Source organism: Monomorium pharaonis, chromosome 10 (assembly GCF_013373865.1).
Source record: "Monomorium pharaonis isolate MP-MQ-018 chromosome 10, ASM1337386v2, whole genome shotgun sequence".
In the NCBI taxonomy this organism is placed as follows: Eukaryota; Metazoa; Arthropoda; class Insecta; order Hymenoptera; family Formicidae; genus Monomorium; species Monomorium pharaonis.
In genome coordinates, this window is record NC_050476.1 from 3,343,444 (window position 1) to 3,366,280 (window position 22,837).

Below are 22,837 nucleotides of genomic sequence, written 5' to 3' on the forward strand. Positions count from 1 at the left end.
ATTGGCTCTCTCGAAAGAGTGTCGTGCCGACCCGCTTATCGCCTCAACCTGTTTGCGAGAGACGTAAACGTGTAGCTGCCGCCGTGGCATCGGGGCGGCGGTGTATGGGCATTGTCGCGGGCTAGCGCGCGAGGTGCGTGCGTATCGAGCTGTGCGCGCGAGAGACAGAGAGAGAGAGAGAGAGAGAGAGATAGATAGATAGATAGAGAGAGCGCGGGCACACAGCTGTTGAAGCCGGCCGGCCGGCCGGCCGGCGCCCGTCGCCCGATATCCGCCGCTGGTGGCTGCTGGCTGGCTGGTTGGCTGGTTGGCTGGTCCGATGTGTATGTGATCGCGACGCTGCGTCGTCAGCCGCCGCCGCCGCCGCCGCCGCCGCCGCTGCCGCTGCAGCCGCCGCCGCCACCGCCGCCGGCACCGCGCCGCCGCCGTTGCCGTCGCGACTCCCCGAAAGCCGTTTTCCGCTGGAAACGCAGGGACGCGTAGCGCCGCGTCGCCCCGCGCCGGACCGGACCGGCACGGACGGCACGGCACGGCACAGCACGGCGGCATTCTCGCGAATCTCCGCGCTCTCCATGCGTTCACGCCCAACAAGCATGGCGCGCGCGCCCGCCCGTTCATCGTTCGCGTTCGCGCGGCGGATGCCTCTCCTCTCCCGTTCGTTTTCGCGACGTCTGGCATTTCTTCCGTTACCGCGCGCGCATCCGCATTTCACTCTTACGTAATGTAAAAACTCCGTAATTCCGTTGGAATATCTCGTTTGCACGTTCCTCTCATCGCGGTCTCTCTCTTTCTCTCTCCCTCTCGGAGCGGAATGTTTGTTTCTTGTAATAGAAAAAGAAACGCTGGTTTGGATTGGAATTTACCTTTGACGACGTAATATTTGCCACAGTTCATATCTTTCTGAGGATGCATTATAAACTCATTTTTTTAATAATATCGAACATCAGGTTCACATTGTTATCTGGAAACTGCGTGTTCAGCGAAGGAATAGATTCTTTTATTACATCTAGATTCGTAAAAAAAAAAACAATGATAAATGCGCTATTTACATTAAGATAAAATTCTTATTTATAAAATTTTTCCAAGTAAATTTTTTTACTTGTAGTCTGTCATTGAGGTACACGACGTCGGCAAATATAAGTTATATAAATCTCGCGGATCGTATAATGGTCCGGCAATGGGAAAAAACTTACGTAAAATCGCTCTCGTAAATACATAAACTTGTTACAAAATCATAAAGTGATTTCGCCGTGTACAAGCGGCGAAGCCGTCGGTCGGCTTCAAAGAAGTATGCCGAGTCACTTTTTGCGTCTTCGGCCGCGCGCGCATGTTTTTTTCTTCTTTTCGGTCACACGGGTACAACGATCGGTGGAACAAAGAAGCAGGAAGGCGCGAAGGAAAGCGTGTGTCCTTTTGTGTATAGCCGAGTGACCGACAGAGCCGGGGCACGCGGAGTGCCGCGCCGTACGCGCGTTACGTAAAGTCCGCCGTTTGTTGCACAATAATCGGTTTCTATAAATAACTCCAAGCATGCCATGCTCTCCTCGCACGGCTCGACTTCTTGTTTACATACGCTCATCACCGTTGTGATCGCGCTCGCCTCGTCCCGTAATCCTCGAATCCCTCGAATCCTGAAAGGACTAAGTGCCGCAATATCCTGTACAACTCTTAATGGCAGTTTCGCATAAATTGTCGTCGTGCAGTTTTTAACACATCGTGCAAGAATATACGACGATATAATAATACTGACGTTATATAGCCTACAAAGTTAAAAAATAATGATAAATTCATACTTTGGTGTCGACGGATGCATTTTGAATTATTTAATTACATTTACTGACGCTTTGGAGTTTTCTTGCCCTTCAAAATCTCTGCTGCGAGAGTATCTTTTCTTTTTTTAAATAGTATGCGGGTAATGTGAACAGCAAACACTGTTTTATATCCAGTGTAGCATGTCGAAAATGTCCATTAAATCGTATGTGTGTTTCACATTCCTCTATTGAGTCACTCATCAACGTACCATTGTTATTTCATTAATATGAAGAAAATGTAAGAGAAGTGTTGTTGTGTAGTATATTGCATTTGTGGCGTGAAAAGTGCAAAGCAGCGTACGCCAACAAAATTAATGTCGATGCTGTCATCGTCGAACGAATTATTACGATTGGTACGAAGCGTAAATAAATGATCGATGTACGCGACGTATCCAATAAAGTAATAATCGTCGTTTCTCACATCATTCGCTCTTCACATTATGTTACATTATTTATATGTTTTTAATCGCAGCGACGAGAGACAGAAGGAGGTAGCTAGCTCATCACAAAGACACCTTCGTGTATCTGAATTATATAATTCATCGCTCGTCGCGAAAGCGTTTCGCTTGTGCCACGTTTGTGGCATTATTGTCGTGAGCCTTGCACGACGATAAGTCCACCTTCGTAGTTACGGGGGATGCTTTCCAAAGGGAGAGGAGGGGGAGAAGAAACTATTTCCCAAACTTCTCTCGAGCGTTGGAATGTATAACTTTGACACCAAAGTTGAACGTAACGCACGAAATCACACCAGATATGTACGCTTATCCGTTTAATCGCGTTAAACACGATAAACACGACGCTATCGGAGACCCATTATAAACGGACTATCATTACGTAATGGCTCTTGCATTATTGATCGCGAAAAATTTGCTCTCATCGATAATTTTATTCGAGGCGCGCATACCTTTCGTCTTTCTGCATGCATATATCCATTCATTTATTGGTTGGAAATGGCTTAGAAACGCTAATTACATTTCACGTGTCAAATGCACTTGTTGGTTTCCGTTCGTAACGAAGTGTGGGTGTGTGTGTGTGTGTGTGTGTGTGTATGCAATTAATTAAGCCTGACTTTTCGCGTTCTATTTTTAATAACCGCAATATACAATCTCTCCGTTTTGCACCTGCTTGCGAATTAACATTATTCAGATACATTTACATTTTTCTTCGACGATCGCTACTTCTAATGTATAATAACTCGCGTGCAATGTCGCGACTGTAACTTATAATTTTTCTGACATTCTTTCTCTGGCGCCATTGACAGTATTTGTTGCACAATACAATTCCTAATTAACATGCATGCTTCGTGGCACGTAAGCACATACCAGCCAGATAAAGATCATTGACATAATGTCTGGATAATATTTATAAGCGCACGACAGCTGAGATAACACGTTAAACGGCGATCTCGTTTCGCGCCGAATGTTCAAATACGCACGTCGCGCGTGTACGTAACTCGTTTACGCGTAGTTTGTTTTTTCCGTATCTGAAGATGCAAGAGGGATAAAAAGAGAGAGAAAGAGAGAGACAGCTTTACATCTCGCCTCAATGCACTTTTTGCGTACGCGTCCGTTCGCAAGCTCGCGCGGCTTAACAAATGGGTCGAGCCAATCCTGACCACGGTCAACGTAGCAGCAGAACCATATCACGCGCGTACATTGCTTTTTAAGTATATACACGCGCGCGCGGACGTACATATGTACGCGTCGCGAGCGCATGCACTCGCGCGGGGGTGGGAGGGGGTGGAAGAGCGGGATGCAGCGAGTGAGTTATATCTCGCGCGGTGCACCCATTCTCGCGGGGTACCGCGGGTTAACCTGTGCATTCGGGTGCGCGTGCACCCGATGCACGGGAGGCCGCATGTCATATATCAGCCTTCGTCCCGCGCAAGTACGGCGCAGTTCGCGAAGCGGCGCGTCCCTGAGAAAACGTCGATCTCGACGGAAATTAGCGTCTCCCGCAGCGAGAGAAATAAAAACTATAAAAAGTAAGCACAGGCGAGATACATTGCGCGAAAGGGAAAAGTTCAGGTCCTAAGTGCACGCGAATATTTTACGTTACGTCCATTAGCGCTGAAAGCAAATTCTGCTCGTTGCAATTTAACTCGATATTCTTGCGACTTTGATGGCGGAACGTAAACCTAACGCGACGCCGCCGTAGAGATCGGTGTACGCCAGGGAAACGTCGCGCCGCGACGCCGCCGTCATGTCACTCCACTGTGAAATGTGGACGTTTGAATGGCTTCGTCTAGAAATGAGCTTAACACTTGCCGCAACTGTATAATTTTTTTTTTTTCCAATCTTGTTATCTGCCGCGACTTCCTGCCGCGGCGGTTTAACCAGGTTGAACACTCGCGGCCGTTCGTTTCGTCGGTTCGCCGCGATAAACGCGAGATTTCCCTCCTCCTGATTGTGTTTTTTATCGTTCATGCAAATACAATGCGGACGATAGGTCGGCTGCTTGCGGTATAATGTCCGTAATAGATAGGACAAGTCCCGCCGTGATAGACATAAGTAGACAAAACGGGTCTTTTACTCGCCTGTATACACCTGGAACATGACTTTCCAATAAAGCTCGCGTACATGTGCACATGTGTGTTGGAGCTACTTCACTGACCGACGCGTCATATAACCTGCAGTATCATTGTTAATTAACAGAAGACGTATCTGCTTTCGTTTCTCGCCTCGCAAATATACATTATATGCCGCACGCCGTATGTATAATACATACACACGTAAGCAAAACGGGGTGGGTCTTATTTTTGGCCGGGAGTCGTGATAATTGCATGCCACATGCCTTCCAACGCGACCTGTAATGTATCACCGTTTCTATCGCTATTTTATTTTAATCAATAAAGAAAGTTTAATATGTAGCTCGCCTTTCGATTCGGTTCACGAAGGCAGAGCTATCGTGCGATAGATGTAAATAGACAATACTTTATTTTAGGAACTAGCTCGACTTTATAATGTGGCACACGAACGAAACGTTGCCTGAGTTCCACGAAGGATTTATAGAGAAAGTTATAAGTTACAACAATTTCTGTAATTAATAATAAATCATTGGGTATGTTTTTTTAATGTGATTCGTTCAAAATCGAGCGCACAACTGATGCATCTCTCATGGCGTTTCACGTATTACAATGGAAACTATACCTATCGCAATAGAACCGTTTGACAATAATGAATTAATGTAATTCATCGTTCTTCTGACGTGGCTTTGCTGTAGCACACGCAAGTGGATTCGGTCCCACGGCAGTGTACTTGAAAAAAAAGTATTACACGACGCGATATTGTTATTAATAATTATCTTTCTTCGCGAAGCAATTATAATAGCGATACCGCGCCGTATAATAAGTTTTTTCAGCGAGTAAACGTATCTTACGCAATCTCTATCGCGATTTATTTGCACGGCAAGCTCGATAATCCCTAGATAGGCGATGGGGAACGTGCGCGACCTAGCTCAACTAGAGGAGACTACGCAATTTTTCCGGTGCAACGTACGCATACGCGACGCACGATCATCCGTCACTAGGTCGGCGGCTTTCGAGGTTAACCAGCTACAGTCGCTTCGTGACCGTCTGCGAGCCGGATGATGATGGTCGACGAGCCAGTATTCTTGTCTCCTTTTTATGGCCAGACTTACGTTTACGCGCCTTTTCTCTCTCTCTCTCTCTCTCTCCGCTCGCGCGATTACTGTGTGGGTGTGCGCGAGATAGAGAGACATGAATGAGGCCCCTGATACAGCGTCTAGAATCATCGTCTGTGCATAAACTGCGACATAAACCGTTATCACAGCCAGAATAATCGCTCGGCAGTTGCAGTTACGAATGCGCTCTTTTTATTAGATCGCGAAATACGTCGTAGCGTCCCCGCCCATCTAACTTTGTCCTTCGTAAAATGCGAGATCCGTTGGCCGTAAAACTGCGAATGACGGAGCATATAACGCGCACGACTTTTGCATAGAAACCTAGGTTCGAACACCAGATGTAATTCCGTAACCGAAAGTAATAGAACCAGCTGTCGTCTGGCTGAAATTGTTCGACATACTGGCATTTTTTTGAAATTTTAAATTGCGACGATATGGTTCTTACACTGAATCGCTTTGATTTTTTTATACGCCTATGCCTCTCAATATTTATGAAAAAAATCTTGCATTTTACATTAACTTATATTAATTTGTGCAAAACAAATTTTTACAGAAAAATCTCGTTTCTATTACCTTCTTTTGTGAGAGATATACCGTGATTTCTCATCAAGTTAGACACGAGCACAATTCCAGTATCTCGCTATAGATATCTTGCCACATGGTCTCTCACGATGCGGAACATTCGATGCATCTGTACACGCAAACGTCAATCTAATTTCTATGAAGTGCAACTTCGTTTCTCATAGAGAATAAGCAACTGAACCATGGAAACGATCCCGAAACTCCTTTCAGTTCTGCTATCTGACAGCAGACAACAATGAATTCTCTGTTGACCTCTTATGCTCTACATATTCGTCGTCGTGCACCGCAAACTCTCCGCTTTACACAAATATCTTGCGCTCGTAGAGGTGTCATATACGGATAAATGCGAAGGGACCGACCTCAGACGCGGGAATAATGCCTCCGTCTCACGCCCCTCTTTCATCCTTCTTCAAGTATTCATGCGACGCTTCTCTTCGTCGCCGTTGGTTTTATTCTAAGGATATTATATTCATGCGTGTATACGCTCACGCCTTGCGCTCTGTTACTAATATAGAGGATCGTCGCGATGAAAAATTGCGTCCTTCAGAACTGATAACAAAAATTATAACTGCAAACATATCGCTCCTTTTTTTCCTCAGTTTCTTTAACCTTTGAGAAACACCCAAGCAATTTTTTTGAAACTTTTTGCATAGTAAAACTACAAATATTTACAAAACCAATGTTGACTGCTTTTTTTAATATTTATATTATATACTGAAAGCTAAAGAGCGTTTGCGTCGGAGGAAATCCTGCGACGGAAATTGTGCTGCTAGAGACAAGACGGTTAGAAAATATTTCAATTTTAACGTTCACATTTTTTTTCATGTTTTCTCGCACATGACAAAGATTATGAAATCTTTTTTGCCTGGACTGCTACCTGGGTTTTTTTGAAAAGAATGGCTAAGCATACCTGAATTCTGCCCTTTTAGCTACGTAGACAGCACACGCAGAAAAATATTAGAAATATTTACAGAAAGTATACTTTGGCAGAATTTAGTTTAAAATATAAAATTAAAAAAATTGATTCGTATATAAAATGTATGATTCGGACATTTTGATATTTTGATTTTAGTTTGACGGTGGCATTCGCCATTGTCGTTTATTAAAATTCAATATTATCGATAAAATTATTAAAAGATTTCAATTCTTGCTTTACTTGGATATATCTCGCGTATCTATAGAATCGATTGCGATCGATGAGCGTAATTGGAACCGGCTCATAAGAGTATTTGTGGTGCACGATGGACAAGTGCGACACGGCTTAGTCATAACACTGGTGATAATGAGTGTCTTCTTTTCGATGATTGCTGACGCGCGGGAGGATGCAACGTGCTCGTATCACACGTCAGAGAGTTAACGCGTATATAAGGAACGCGCTGCGTTCTTTCGATCTGACGCAGGTGCACGAACTCTACCTACCTACCCCGGCTGTTATCCGCGCTTCGGTTCGCTGCCTCGTTTCGTACACCGACAGCTGGTTGACTCACGTCATTTTACGCACGGGAGCGCACGCATTCCAATCGTCATCTATATAAATTGTCATTGTTTTCCTCGCAGGTGCTCTCTCTCCCAAGTGATTAACAGTATTAATGTATTTACATACGTGCGTGTGTCGTCGCAGCCGAAGTCTCTTGATTGTCGTACGTGGGAATGAAACACCTGAATTGACGAGATGTGACATGTGAAAGCGCTTCTTGAACAAATGCAATGATTTTTTAATCGATAATAGATAACGTATCGTAATATTTAAGGTTCGTTAAAAGTATGAAAAATTGAATTTTCTAATAATTTTATAGCAGGCTTTATAGTCAATTTTTTTATGATAATCGTGAATAAATATCAAAATTATAAACATGCCCAACACTGATGCAGATAAAAAAAAAGATAAAATTGAAATGATCAAATAGTTAGAAGGTAAAGAGGAACTTTAAACAGATAGATTGACAAATATTCGAGCAGAATACGTTTCACCAATCTGTCCTGACGCGAGAGAAGTAGATTCAGTCGGAGTAACCGAAGGTGAAGAGGAAGAAGAAGAAGAGAGGAAGTGGTAGGATGGGACGAAAGAGAGAAGAGGGGAGGGGGAGGGGGTAGAAAAGGCACATAGAGACGACTCGACGTGGCGCCCGTTGGGCTACGTCTTACGTCACACTGCTAAATATATGCCTCGGCCGTTCCCAATCTCATACCCATTCTCGTTCTTCATTTCATCCCGCGTGCCGCAACGCGGAGAGCTAGGCGCACCGTCGTCACTGCCAAAGACATCTGCGTATACGCGCGCGCTCGCCGGCATGCGTGCACCTCTTCTCTTACTTTGTCCTCATGTGCGTGTAACCCGATATCGTGCGCCTCGCGTGAAGCCGCGGATGCAACGGGCGTCCCTAAATCGCGTGGCGCGTCGTCGCGCCAACAATAACGTCGACCGATTGTTACTGGCCGTATAGATTACACCGACGATCGAGCTATAAAATCTCCGAAGATCAGACGTCCGTGATTTCTGAGAACGTGCGTCTACTGCTTCTTCTCGAATTTTCCCGAATCGTTCTAACTTTTTTTTTTTTTTTTTTTTTTTCAAATTACTTTGTAAATTGTGCTACACAATTTTACATATTTTATTCCGTGCTTTTATTATGTTCTTTTAAATATTCGTTGGAAATTAAATATTAGTGATGTGTATTTCGTTCCATCTTATTGTGATTTATTTCATTTTCATATTTTAATCGACTACCTTGAGGATCCGTAGTCGTGTATTTTTTATTTCTTAGATTGAAACTTGGGTTTTAATATTACATGATATGATATTTTTATTCAGCTGGATAACGTACGTTATATAAATAAGAAATATTCAGGGCAAGAAAGAAACCTATTGTTACCTATTTCTGGCCCTAATCCTGTTAACATCTGCCGACGACAGTTCCGCTCGCAGAAGAGTCCCTTCCAGATGTTGTCTTCCTCGTAGGCAGTCTTCTCCCTACCTTTCCGCTTATTTTTTCTCTTCAGGCTATATAAGCTCCAGAGAGGTCTTCTATATGTTCTATCTTACATAAGAAAAATAAATTCTGCGACTTTTATATCGCATTGTTATATCTTGGCTTGTTTTATCTATTTTATTTATAAAAAGATTATATATTTTAAATCAAACTTGAAATTTACACACAATATTAATAATATGATGTACACACGATAAATTTTATAATATGAGTGAAATTCAACGCGCTTCAAATATCTTACAAAAACGTGTGCAAGATAAGATAGGGCGTAACTGTTTTCGACTATGTGTCTCTCGAGATAGAGATTCGACAAGCAAATGCTGCTTACAGTAAGGATGCTCGTTCGTTCATCGGCTATAGAAGCAGAAGGGAAAGCTAAACTAGGCTTTGGTTATTAGAAACGAGTTCCGGGAATAACTGTTAGGGTGGATGGGCACGGAGGGTGTAGGGTTCGAAACCCTAAACCCACACTTACGCATCGACCAATTGGGAACAGACGCGCAGTATACTTCAGCTGTGCGAGCGTGGCCTTGAGCCTCTATATAAGGTGACTCGTTGGAATTTTTACTGCGATCTTTTCTAATATCCCGTTTACTTTGGGTTAGGTCAGAAAACAAGTTAAAAGTGAATCCCCGGGATAACTCCGCGTATTTTTTATTTATATTATTTTGAATATATTTTATAAAGAAAGAAAATAGAATTTCTTAGATAATTTCGGAGATAAGCATAAGATACAACAACGCTTAAAATAAAGCAAATCAAATTTTAATGTAAAACTTCACAGTATATCTTATATGTTATCTTAATTCCACAACGGATATCTTTGCCTTTTGCATTTAAATAAGTATATCCTTGAGTATATCTAAATGCAAAAATTATACGACTAAGAAACAGAATGCCGGCTTTTAGTACGTGCGATGTTTCGCATGCTAATGTCGCGCGCAATTGCACGTAAAACGAACCTAAAATCTAAAATTTTCCTCCCAGCCTCAATGAAACTTTATAAATGAAACTATCACAAGGTCGTTTACTGTTTATGAGCAATCCGCGCGGCATCTTTATCATCCGTCCGCGCACCGTCCGTCCTCCCGTTAGTCATTCACAGCTGATAGACGATCGCAGATATCGTGCAGAAGCGTTAGTAACAGGCAGCTGACTGACGCCAACCGGCGGTTATTTTTATAGCCATTATAAGGAAAAAAGGAGAAATCGTAAAGTGCAGTAAAGCCACGTTATGCAATGTTCCTAGAATCGCTCTCGTAGAATATGCAAATGGAAGGTCGTCGTCTATTCTGCAATACTTGCGTGTGTCACTATTACGGTATGCACCTTCTTCCCCTTCTAATTCACAGAGTTAATTATTCTTCTCAAGTTACGTGTGATGCGTTGTTGGGAATTTTCAGCACGCTCTCCGTCTGCATATATTACACGATTAATTATAATCGAGTGATCCCTGCAACCCGCGATAACGCGGACGCGATTATTCGCATTCCGGCGCGTATCATTCAGCTGAGTTATAACGTTAACGTTTCTAAATGTCAACGGCAATAGATTCAGGCGGACGTGACGACACTACCTCCTCGCGCCGAGATAGCACCGGGGAAGTCCTCGGGAGGACTCGCAATCAGATTCGCGTTGCGCCTAGTAGAACGTATCGTGAACGAATCGTACATTTTTCGCGGCGTTCTTAACCGAAGCGCGTTTACTATCCGGCCGCGTTTCCTAGTCAGTCGCAGCTGATAGACGGCCGCAGATAGCGACGCTCGTGCGAAGGCACCGGTAACAGCCAGCTGAGTGGCGCCAGCCATCAGCTGTTGGTGACTCACGCGAGCGAGTCGACTGAGAGTTCGCCGCGGACGGATATACACAGTTGCACGTCGTAATACACAACACACACACACACACAAAATACACACCACACTAATAGGCGCCAGAATGCGCGCATGCCGTTGTCGCGTCTCACGAAAGCAACACGCTTTTTCCACCTATCGATGAAAATCCACGGGTGCACGTGCACCTGGGCAGAAACTCTGAGCGAGTTCGGTGCAACGTTACCTTCGTCGTCTTGATTTTTCTCTCTACCTTTGCCTCCTTCTCTCTTTTTATCGTCGGCGTTGGGCAACGTGCGTCGACCGGTTATAATTGGAACTATAATCGCGCGGCCAGCGGATGTCCTCTAAAGTATGTTCACTCGCTGGAAAATAATCGCCGACGGCCACCGATAACCATTGATAGATATAGTGGTAACAATATGGTCGTTTTTGATACCATACGATTATTTAATTCTCAAGGTGGGCTATACTTTAAGAAAAATTAATCTCAAGCAGTTTTTTATCATTTTATTTGCAAAATATTATATACGAAGTAATACAATTTACTTAAAAAATAATATAATATATTAAAATATTGTACGATTTTCGTTCGTTAGTTGTATTCTATTTGCTTAATATTGTATTGAGCTGCGTATATCGTTAACTCTTTTGGATATGCCGCTTTTTTAAAATTCATTTTTTATTCATATCGAAGATAATTCGGCACGTGTTGTCTGAATATCATGTAACCTTGTAAGAAATTATCTCTTGCGGGTTCGACTGCTGATTACGATTGTGAGCAACAACATTAATCACAGCTGTAGTATTTACAGCTGTGGCTGTAATTAGACTTTACAAATATCAAAAGTTAGGAGATAAAAATAGAGATTAATCTCTACTTATCACTTGATTTACAATTCGACTATCTTAAAATAACAATACAAAATTTGAAAGTATAATTCGAGACTGACTTTGTCGTTAATAAAAAATTTTACTTGCAGAAAGTTAAATATTACATGAAAAATTAATACAAAAATAATATAAGGAACATATGATCTGTAGGTTAGAAGAAAATTGAAAATATACCAGGTAATAAGTACATATGTATAAGTAGATTATGTGAAAGATATCTGTGAAATTTCTCTGTAGAGATGTGTGTAAGAGGCACACGCGATTCAGGAAATAATCAAACTGAGCCGAGATACGAAGAATAGGCGACGTAGGGTTATCGTTAGCGCGCGCGTTCTCCCTCGTACGGGTGGCAGGATTTCAGGGTGAAAAGGAAGGTAGCTCTATCCACTTCGCCGACCTACTTCGCCGCAACTGATCTGGCCGAGCGAGCGCTCTGCGGGTATCCGGCGAACGAACGAGCTGACGTCACGACAGCCAACCATCCAGCCAGCAAGCCGCCGGCGTACCAGCTGATCTAATATAACCACTCGATGAGAGAGTACGCCACGTGGATTTCTGGTTCCGTGGACCTTCCACGTGCCGTTATGAATGATCGCCGATGAATGCCACGGCCTGATTCAATCCCTCGTGTGTTACTCGGAACAATTCACTCGTATTTATCGCAAGGAAAGACGATTGTTTTCGAAAATGGCAATACGTATTAAGTGTAGTGCAATAATGATTTATTGTATTATTAAATTGGCTCTGATGGCTATTGTACGATGACGTTTGTGACTCGTGAAGTATCGACGACAACGACGACGACGATGACGGCGAAAGGCAGCGATACCGAAATTAATATAAAACGTACGGACGACTGACTTCATCGGCTACGAAATGTCACGTTATTGACGTTTCGTATCGCTTTAATTCACAAATGACGAGGATAAATTTAGCATCGCGGCACGGAGATTGTCTGTTTTTCAAGTTGCAGCAATAGCTAACATCGAACGATAGTTAAACGGCGTAATGCTACATTATAACACCCTTCGGTCATTGTAAAATCTTTGATGGACGATCGTGATTTGAAAGCGTTATTACATCGCGAGATGATGTACGATTATGCCTTTGTGCACGTGGTCATAGCTCCGCGGCTATTTGAGTGACATCTTCGAATGAGTAACTGTTAATATTTCAACCAAAGAAAATTACTGGGCAAGCGGTCAATAAAGCATTGTGACATTTAAAGACACTCTTTGTTATTTTTACGTATTATTATAGTCTTTTGGTAATACGTTTTATGAACAATAACCGTTTTATGAACAACTTTTTTATATTCGATAATTCATCAATATATCATTTAAGTCTTCCTTATATTTACATTGTACAATGTGCCACTTTTTGAAACGGTATTTTATTTTATTTTTTTTTTTCTACGATTTAGTTTACGGTCTAAATTAGTTCATGGTCTAAATTAATCTGACTTACAAGGCTGAATTAATCTAAATTTTATTCATAACATAATATACAAATTTTATTTATTCGAATAAGCTTATTTTTTTTTTATATTGTCGAAAAATCAGGAAAGAGATGTTTTGCAAACGTGCTGCAAACAAAAATCATGACGCGTTTATTTTTTTGCCGAATATCTTTCCCATTCGTTTGTATTAGCGACACGTGGCGAAGTTTCGGAGCAAGGAGCAAGGTCACGGTCTTCCTTGCTGAGTCACCCTCATGGCACTAAACCCGCCATTTCGATCTTTCCCCTCCTTAGCTCTCTTTCTCTGCTTTTCTTACTGCTGCTCGTTAACGTATAATTTTCCCGGCTGCTCGTTGTTTCCTCATTTACCGACTTTACCTACAAGTTAGTCTGCAATGTTACGGAATGAGTATTGCATTATTAAGGACTTTGCTAACTTATTTATAAGTTTCCCGTAGTAGACTACATCAGGTAATCACACGTAACGACGAGTATATAACTTTGATAGATTTAATTGAATTCTTTTTATTAATTTTAACATAATATAATTTTTAGATTCTATGTTCTAAAAGAAATATTGGATTTACGAATTTAATGACTTTGCAGAGATTTTAATAACCAATTTCGCTATATTTATAGTTCTTTTGTATATTTTAGGCATACGAATATTAAATTGAAATATTTATGATAAACTGACATTAGCATAAATTTTAATAAAATAAGAGAAATTATATTTGAGAAACTGTATAATAAACTTAACAAAGTTCTATACTTGGTCTGAAAAGAGCGGACTTTTCGTATTATTACTATTATTATATTTGCAGATAATTTTGTTGTAAAATTTTATTTTACACATGAAATTCTGAAATGTATCTGTTAAACTGTGCGCTTTGGTTATTACTTTTATCTACAATCACGATTATCTTGACCGCAAGTAGGTATATGTAAATGAAAGTTCTAGACGTTTACAGGTAACAAACATTTTATGCTTGCTCTTTAACTGAAATTTATACGTGACGTTTTACATGCGTGCCTACAGCTGACCTTTATGATGATACCTATTCGCGATATTCGTAATAGCGTACGTGCTTTATTATTCTCATATTATTTGCGTGACCATTCACATTACTAAGGTATGTTACGTAGTGCACATTACGGATACGAAATTAAATATGCCACAAATATTTTGCTAGACCATTTTTAAATAAAAAAAATTAAAAAAGCAGCTCTTAAATAATAAATTTAAATAAAATAATTAAAATAACAGAAACAAACGTAGAGTATCACGTAGAGTATTGACACATTTTAGAGTATCGAAGAGGAAAAGATAATGATGTTAGCAAATCTAAGTGGCCTATCAAATCACAGATTCCGCGCGACCGGGGCCAAAGGTGTTTGTGGACGTGCGAGCGGTCGGAAGCGCGCGAAGAAGAAGCCTTTGAAGCCGCCGTCGAGAAGCGTCAACGACGTCTCGCTTCATTGACCGCGAATTCAACCGTCCCGTCCACAAGTCTCGTCGTCGTTCGCCGCGTTTGACGAAGTAAAAAGAGAGATAAAACAGGGGGAGAAAAAAACATCTTGCTTTCAATTTCCTTAAAAGCTCTTGCGTTACCGCAAGACGGGCGGATGTTCCTGCCGCGTTTGATCTCAATCGCGGTGGAAAATCTAACGAAACGCCACGCGTTATGCGTGTCAAATGTGCGTACGCGTGTATTAGTGTCCCCTTTTTCTTTCTCTCTCTCTCTCTCTCTCGTTCGCGTCACTTTGATTCGGGCTCTATCTCGTTGATACCGCCACACTGGAATACTTTGACCGTGGGCATTATCGCCCGACGGAAATGTTTTCTTTCTTTTTTTCTTTCTTTTTTAATAGCGATGATATGCGCGTCTGTCTGCGTGCGAGGTAATTAAAATAAATGGACGCAGATATAAATATATAAAAGATTCAAAAGTTCAAGGATCGCAGCCTTTTAGTAAAGATTCAAGCGCTAGAATTTCGTGTAATTAACGCGAAGGTTGAGAAACTCGTGAGCTAATCGCTTGCAAGTCTACGAAAATTTAATATGACTATATACAAAACAATACATGTGCTTCATAATCAAAATAATTTCAAATATTAAATATTATTATTGTGGGCTTCGCTTTTTCGCCGCACTGATGAGATTTTGCTGTCGTAAAATTTAAAGTTTAAGATGATTTACATATTATCAAACTGCGAATTGCACAAAGAAGAAAAATCTTCTTCTGCTTTTTATTAATTCTTCTCAATTCGTTTGTCTGCAGGAGTGTCGAGACGGTGGACGACGACGGCTCGGTGACCACGAGTGTGACGGTCGCCGAAGTCGCTGATACTCAAGAACGGCAACCGCAGCAGCGGCAACAACTGTCAAAAGGTAACGTCGGGTCTGGTCGGCGAGTTGCTAGTCAGAACGTTGCGTTGAGCAACGGCAACGGTATCAGCAACGTCAGCCGTGTTACGTCACGCAGCCACATGGAGCAGGAGAAGCGGATGCGGCGAGAAATCGCCAACAGCAACGAGCGACGTCGTATGCAGAGCATCAACGCTGGATTCCAATCATTGAGGACGTTGCTACCGCATCACGAGGGCGAGAAACTGTCCAAGGTAAGTCGCGTGTGGCTTTATACTGATCCTTGATCAGAGTCGTGCGCACTTTATTTCATATTTCGAATAATAAAGCCGTTACTATTATAGAATATTATAAATCTTTAATACGTAAATTTTTCTAGATACAAGTGGAGAATAATTTAAATATTTTTAAAATATAAAATTAATTATCACATATAACGAAAGATATTTTAAATTTGATTTTAATTAAATATAGAGCATTTTAATGTACGTCCCAGCGTAATTTTTTCTTATAATTATTCACTTTTCTCCTTCTCCACTTTTTATTCTTCACGACTCTGGTTTAGGGCTAAAAATTTCTTTTTTGTACCTTTTTGTACGCTATATACTTTGGCATCGTACGAAAAGTCGGGTGTGCTGATACGGGAATGTGCGAGGCACACTTGGCATCGTATCATGATCTCTGAGTCTTTTTGGTTGAAATGAGAATTGTATCCATGCGAAAAGTATTTATCATTATCGCCGTATTCCTCGTAGCTTGAATCGCTTGCTCATTCGGTATGAATCACTGTAAAAGAACTGAAGAACACTTCCTCCAATATATTTTTCCTGTGCTGGAGGAATAGTCGATCAAGCTTGAGTAATAAGATCATCTATCCATTCATCGCTTCGTGCTCACGTCTTTCCATGGATACATTAGAAGGAATGCACAATCATTGCATGTCTCTCTCTCGAGAGGAATCTATTTCGATTGAACATCGAAAAAAAAAAAGACAATTATTAATCAATGTTTTAATTTTTATTACATCATAAAATCGCAAAACGTTCAGATCCTCAGTGAAGTTATAAGGATTAAACGTGATCTTTTAGTTTTGTCGAGGCTCCGTGCAAATAGTATAGTTGAAAATTATTGCATGAGGATAATTCGAGTCTTAATGCACGATTGCTTATATTGTGCAAGCAGTGTCTAATCACTAATCGCATTCATAATTCTTTTTCCTTTTTTTTTTTTATTACCGTAATGCATCCGAACTTGGAAAATTCTCATTTCGTCCATGTGCGTGCGATGTGGCGTGCGTACACGAAATATCTTTTATGCCGCACTATCGTGCACACAATGAAAATCGAGATATATATCACCGCAAGAGTATCGTAAGAGTGGGTCACGCCTTTGTACTAGTACCACCTTGCGATTTTGACTGTTCGTTTGAACACTTCGAACTTGAGAACTCTAGCGACGCGCTCAATCGATATGTGACTATTTCGGATCGTTGGGACGTTGTGCGAGTATTTGAGCATCCAATAGTCCAAGTGGAATCGTCAGGAATAATATTGTTTCTCGCAAGACGTTACTACATATCAATGCTCCTTGGATGAATTCGTAACTCCAATTATCGGGTACAATTGATAGAATTGTTTACTTCTTCGCAGTAGCCCCGAGTTTTCACTACGATTAATCTTTAAATGCATCCGAATATATATTGTTTGTTTTCGCACAGTAATGAAAATTAAAGACCCAGCATTAAGAACGGAATGATGAATTAATTATCATAACTGATAATTAATGTTGTATGCATTTAGGGATTAATTTATATCTTTGTTTGGCGGTATTAGATTTTATGCAAGACCATACAAGAAAAGTAACGACGATAACGAAATAATAATGACGTGAAAATCCGATCGATGCTGCATGATTTATTGCCTTGCAAGATATTTTTATAATTTATTTTCCTTAAAGTGAAGATCTCGATTTGTATTAGCGAACACATAGAAAACCGATCGCTCTTGTTTGGTCGTACAACTCGAAAATACCGCTGGCATGCAATGACGGTCTCGTTGAACACACTTTAAACGAGTCGTATTTTATTTTGCGCCTAATTTTGCACGTACGCAGTGCCGAGAAAAGAAAAAAAAAAGAATTTTTTTTTTGCATTCGCCAAGTAAGGAATCCCGGTACGTATTTGAAGATTCTTTCTAACCGTTATTTGAAAAACGCAGAGACGGATCCCGCGCCTCGGAATAGCGAGTCGAGGTGATGGTGTGGTACCATCCGACCGGAAGAGTTTTATTACATTAGGACCGACACGCACGATGTCGGGCCGGGTCAGGCTGACACGTGGACCGGAAACGACGACCTACCTCTCTTTGGCAAGGTGAATTCGTCAATAAAGCTCAATCGTTCCTCTTGCGTTTGCGCGTTATGCAAGCCGCCGCCGCCGCCGGCGGCGGCTTTTATGAATCGCCGCCGTGCGCTTTGGCTCCGGTCAATTTTGCCATGTGAAAGTCAGCCTCCGATCCCACGCTATAAAACTAAATCCTCGTACAATCGGTTTGGATCGTTCGCCTAGTCATGCCCGGGACTTTAATCATTCGCCTCACTGCCGTGTGATGGTGCTCGTTTAGTTTTTGCGCTGTCAGAACGGTGACGTCACGTATCGTCAAGTATCAGCTGATGCGCACAATTCGATCGTATGATCCATTCAGTTTCGACCTATTTGTGACACATTTTTGACGTAAAATATAATATTTGATTTTCCATATAGAGGATGTTATTAACAAGTTGAAAATGTTTGCGATAAATTTTTAATTTTTCACAATATAGTTAAATTGTTTTATATAATATATAATATATATATTTATTTATTGATTTTATAAAATAATATCTTGCCATAATTTTTAAATTACATTTTGTCACAGATAAGATTACATTATTGTAGATCTAAATTAATAAATATAAAAGAAAATTTGTAGGGAAAAAAAAACTAAAACGCGATAGGCACGGTTAGCGCTGTTGAGCCTGAATCCGGACCCTCGTAAATCTTTACCTGCGAACTTGTTCCCTTCAGCTTTGTGCCACCTTTGTGAAGTAAGGTCAATCGTGGGAGCGGACTACGGCAAGTATTTCACAGCGAATACTATTAAAGCTGATTATACGAAAATCGCGTTTCTCAGCGAAACACTGATACATATCCGCAGGAAATTGATTGAATTAACTTTTCTATCTTTTGAATACATTTGAATTATTTTTTTAAAATGAAATATTGCGATAATTTATGTAATTATAAATAGTTGAAGTTATATGTGGAGCTTTTTAAACTTTTAACTGAACTTCAAAGATTTAAACGTAAATGTAACGAAATCTTATTCCTCCACGTCGAATTTATTTTAACGAGTCGAGTTTATTCGGATTCGTAATTTGAGACTCGGTTATTCAGCGTTGAAAATTGAAGACTAGCGAGGCAGGAATTTTAGGAGCCGCGCCGCGGGGAGATGTTGGGAAAGCTGAGAGTAGACATGGAGATGAGCCACGCTAATAACATTTCGTCGGCGCGTGCAAAAATAGCACCGGCTAAAAATTGCGCAACGTCGCGCTCGGACAACGCGGTCACGCGGGGGTCAAGAGTTAATCGGGTATTTAGCGGGGAATGTGGACCGCGCGGGACGTGACGTGACGGGACGGGACGGGATGAGACGAGATGAGACGAGATGAGACGAGACGAGGCGCCAAACGGCGCGGTGCCTCGGTGAGACGATTAAAGGTAGGCATACAATGCGCATGTGTGTCAGTCGGAACAAGAACCTCGAGAGTCGCGTGACTCGTAATTGGCGGTGTGAACTAACAGCTGATCTCGCGCTGATCGCAAGTCGCAGCGCGCTGCGTAATCGAGCACGTGCTCTACGTACGTATTACACGTACATGCCCCGCTCGTCTTTACAGTCGTCATATCGACTCTTCTCTTATATTCTCCATGACGTCGAAAGTTACTTGTGGCTCGCTATATTTTTCGGATATACAAAATTTAGGGAACTTTTCAAAATTAAATACATTAAAATCTATACAGTTAATTTTTCGATATAAAGATATAATACGCTTGGTGTGTGAATCGGCGTTACATTATATGCACTTTTTTATTTTACTATAATGCGTAGTGAAATCTCCTGCTCCAGTGTGTACGGAAGCTTTATTTTAATAGCGGTATAAATACGTTATATCGCGGGAGCTTTGTTAGAAGCGCCATTTATTCGATGGCTCGGGACCTCGTTACTACCAAACGACGTTACTTCATCATGAAAGGCGGTCTAATTATTCCGCGCGCGGTTCTTTCTGAAATTCCCCGTGACCTCGAAACATAGCGTATGTACGTGCACCGGTTTCGTTCGCGCCGCCTCCACGTGTACCCGTAATTCGCGTACGTGTACTATCTCTGTATATGTGTGTGTATGTGCGCGCACTTTCGCAACGCGATATTTCGCGAGCCAGTCGGCCGACCACATGGTTCAATTCCCACGCATTTCTCTCTCTCTCTCTCTCTTTCTCTTTCTCGTGCCTTCGCTCCCTTTGGTCCCGGCTTTTTTCGCTTCCCCCTTCCCTTCCGTCCCTATTCCCCCTATCTTCATCTCGCTTGCCTTCGTCGTCGATCCTGTCCCTTCTTTCTTGGCTTGGTCACGAAGGCCGAACCCGGACCGGCGAATTTCGCGCGAAGCCCTGGCCCACTGAGGGAGACGTCTCAAAGAGCGGCGGCGGTCGGCTCTTTGGCAATATTAACAAGCCCACAATTTCCAAATACGAACGCTCGATTGCTTGCGAACTTCTTTCTCGCTTGTTACTTCCCACAATGAGAAGAAAGGCGTGACCGCGCTTTCGTCGGATCCGCTTGCGCAAATAAACTTAAAGAAAAATTATTTGTTTCTTTTGTTCCTTTTAATCTTTGCATTTCAATCGTTTTGCTGGTTACCCCATCAAAGACTACGCACCATTCAACTTTTCACTTTGACATTTTTTTTCGTTGCGTTTAAAATCGAAAATCATATATTGTCAAAATTAATTTTCTAGGATCAATTAGTCTTCACCGATAATGTCAACTTTTCGCTTCTTCGTTTTAGTTTGAAATTGAGACAAATGGGAATCGATTGGGGATCTTGATATAATCTGATATTATTATTGACTTTCATATTCCCGGGCCTCAATTTTTCAATTGGGAAAACGATACGTGGGATGATCGTGCGTTTCTCATGGGACATTCTCTCGAATCTTTTGTGTGCGCGTAGACAGGAGGGCACGGCGCGCATCGGAAACGAAATAAAAGGAGGGCACGCGCAAATGAGCGCAGACGCCTCGACCTATTTTCATTTAGCACTCGCCAGACAGAAATAAAAATAAACCGCCTCTGTGCTCTTCTCATGCCTTTAACAAAATTCGATTCGAGGCTGCCGCGTCACGGCTAAAGAGAGCATTTTGCGCGCGTAATTGCGTTTCACGCTGCGTAGGAGAGGCCGGCTTCGATCGATTGCTCGAACCGATGGACTCCGCCAATCCTCTTATCCTGTGTATTCGATTTTCCCACACATTTCGTGCGTGATAAATAGTTTATATCGTATTACAATCTCCCGCCTACAGCATATCGATATAATCTAGTAGAACGATTTTATTTGTGCATTTCAATAGCAATTTATTGGTTTAAAAAAATATTTAGCATTAAATATACCTTGAACGTATATCGATGTTATGTAATAAAGTTTAAATTAACTATTATCAATAAATACAATCCTTCTCCCGCGTCCCGCCCCGATAACGAAAATGGAAATAGATTCCAGTCAGAAATATGAATAATTCCGCGCTGGAATAATCTTCTCCGCGCCTCCCGGTTAGTAAACGAGTTAACCATTGACGACATCCGAAGCCGCAAACTTGTTAATTTTCAACGGACAAACGTTTCCATCCTATTTTCCTGAAAAGTTCTCAAGCGGGAATCGCGCGCGCGCGCGTTGCTGTGGCGAGACCAGACTAGTGGCGAGAGAGCTCCTTCGCGTAGTTCTCATTGAGAGAGCCGTCGTCTCTCCTCGCGCGAAGAGGTCGCGCCGGGAAGCACCGTTGGCGTATGAGCTGCATTCATTTCCATGAACTCTCAACGCCGCGTTCGAGGCTGGATCGCGCGTCTCGCATCCCCCTTGCCCTTTCCCTCCTCATCTCCGCTCGGTCTTCGTTCATCTCACTCTGACCGCAGGCGGTCGGTCGTGGACGTGTTCTCCCTTTCTTTCTCTCCCTCTCTCTCTCTCGTTCCTGGTCTGTGAGACGTATATATTATTCTTCTGCTCTCCGTCGTTCCCTCGCGGTGCAGTCTCTCCGGTCTTCTTGGTGGTAGTAGGCAAGGACGGCGGGAACCCAGACGTCACGTGCTTTGTCTGCCAGGCTCTCTCGCCTTTTCTCTCTTCAGACTCCCGTGGTACTACTACGAGATGCGCGCGCGCGTTCTTCATCACATACACATATACATACACCGGCTGCAATGAGCGGCTGGCGGCTGCACGACATAAGACCCATCTTACACCGTGTGAGAATTGAAGTCGTGCAATACAAGACTTCATCCGTCTCGGAATTGTGTACGTAACAGCTGTGACTATGTAACGAAACCTGTGACAAAATCATTGTATGTCATCGCCTAAATAATATTGTTACGTGTACATATGCTTCGTTATGTTTTATATTACATATACACGCAAGAGAGAATTGCGTTATCTGTCCAAATGAAATCGCTTTAACGGAGGTGCTAAAGAAAGAAATATATTATATCGTAACTCGCGTTTTTTCACGGAATAATGATTTTTGTGACTATTTTGCATTTCACGACTTCAATTACGGCGCACGATATTGCTACTCTCCGGAGATTTCTACAAAATTGCATACAGCAACAGTACATAGCGTTGTACGTTATGTTGCAATCGTTGCAACAATCAATTATACGGAAGTAGAACCTTCTCTATAATTCATACGATTCTTACACGCTCGAAAAGTTATTTTTATGGCGAATCCCGCTTGATTGACGCCAATGACGGAACAGTGACATCTAATTCTTTGTAGAATAGAATAATTTAATATTAAAGAGCATTGTTCATGTAAACAATTATAATGATAGCAATGTAATATTAATTAATAGTATGATACAGTAATATCATTTTCAGCGAGTTTAATGTTCAATAATATCCATTATTATTAAAGCACTATGCGATTAACTGTTATTTACATTACATCTGTCGCCAGTATAT

At 41.8% G+C, this 22,837-nt stretch overlaps 1 protein-coding gene across 4 annotated transcripts in view; it reads left to right on the top strand.

The window, feature by feature from the left end:
- The window catches only part of LOC105829406 (helix-loop-helix protein 11), a 143,078-nt gene that overhangs the window by 2,515 nt on the left and 117,726 nt on the right, over nt 1-22,837 (top strand). For 2 of the 4 annotated variants that reach the window (XM_028193792.2, XM_028193793.2), the window contains exon 2: nt 15,490-15,829. In XM_028193792.2, the coding sequence (XP_028049593.1) occupies nt 15,490-15,829 (340 nt within the window). Of the gene's footprint in view, nt 1-15,489; nt 15,830-18,879; nt 19,474-22,837 lie in introns of those variants that run through there. The other 2 variants (XM_036293044.1, XM_036293043.1) reach the window with 2 other exon arrangements.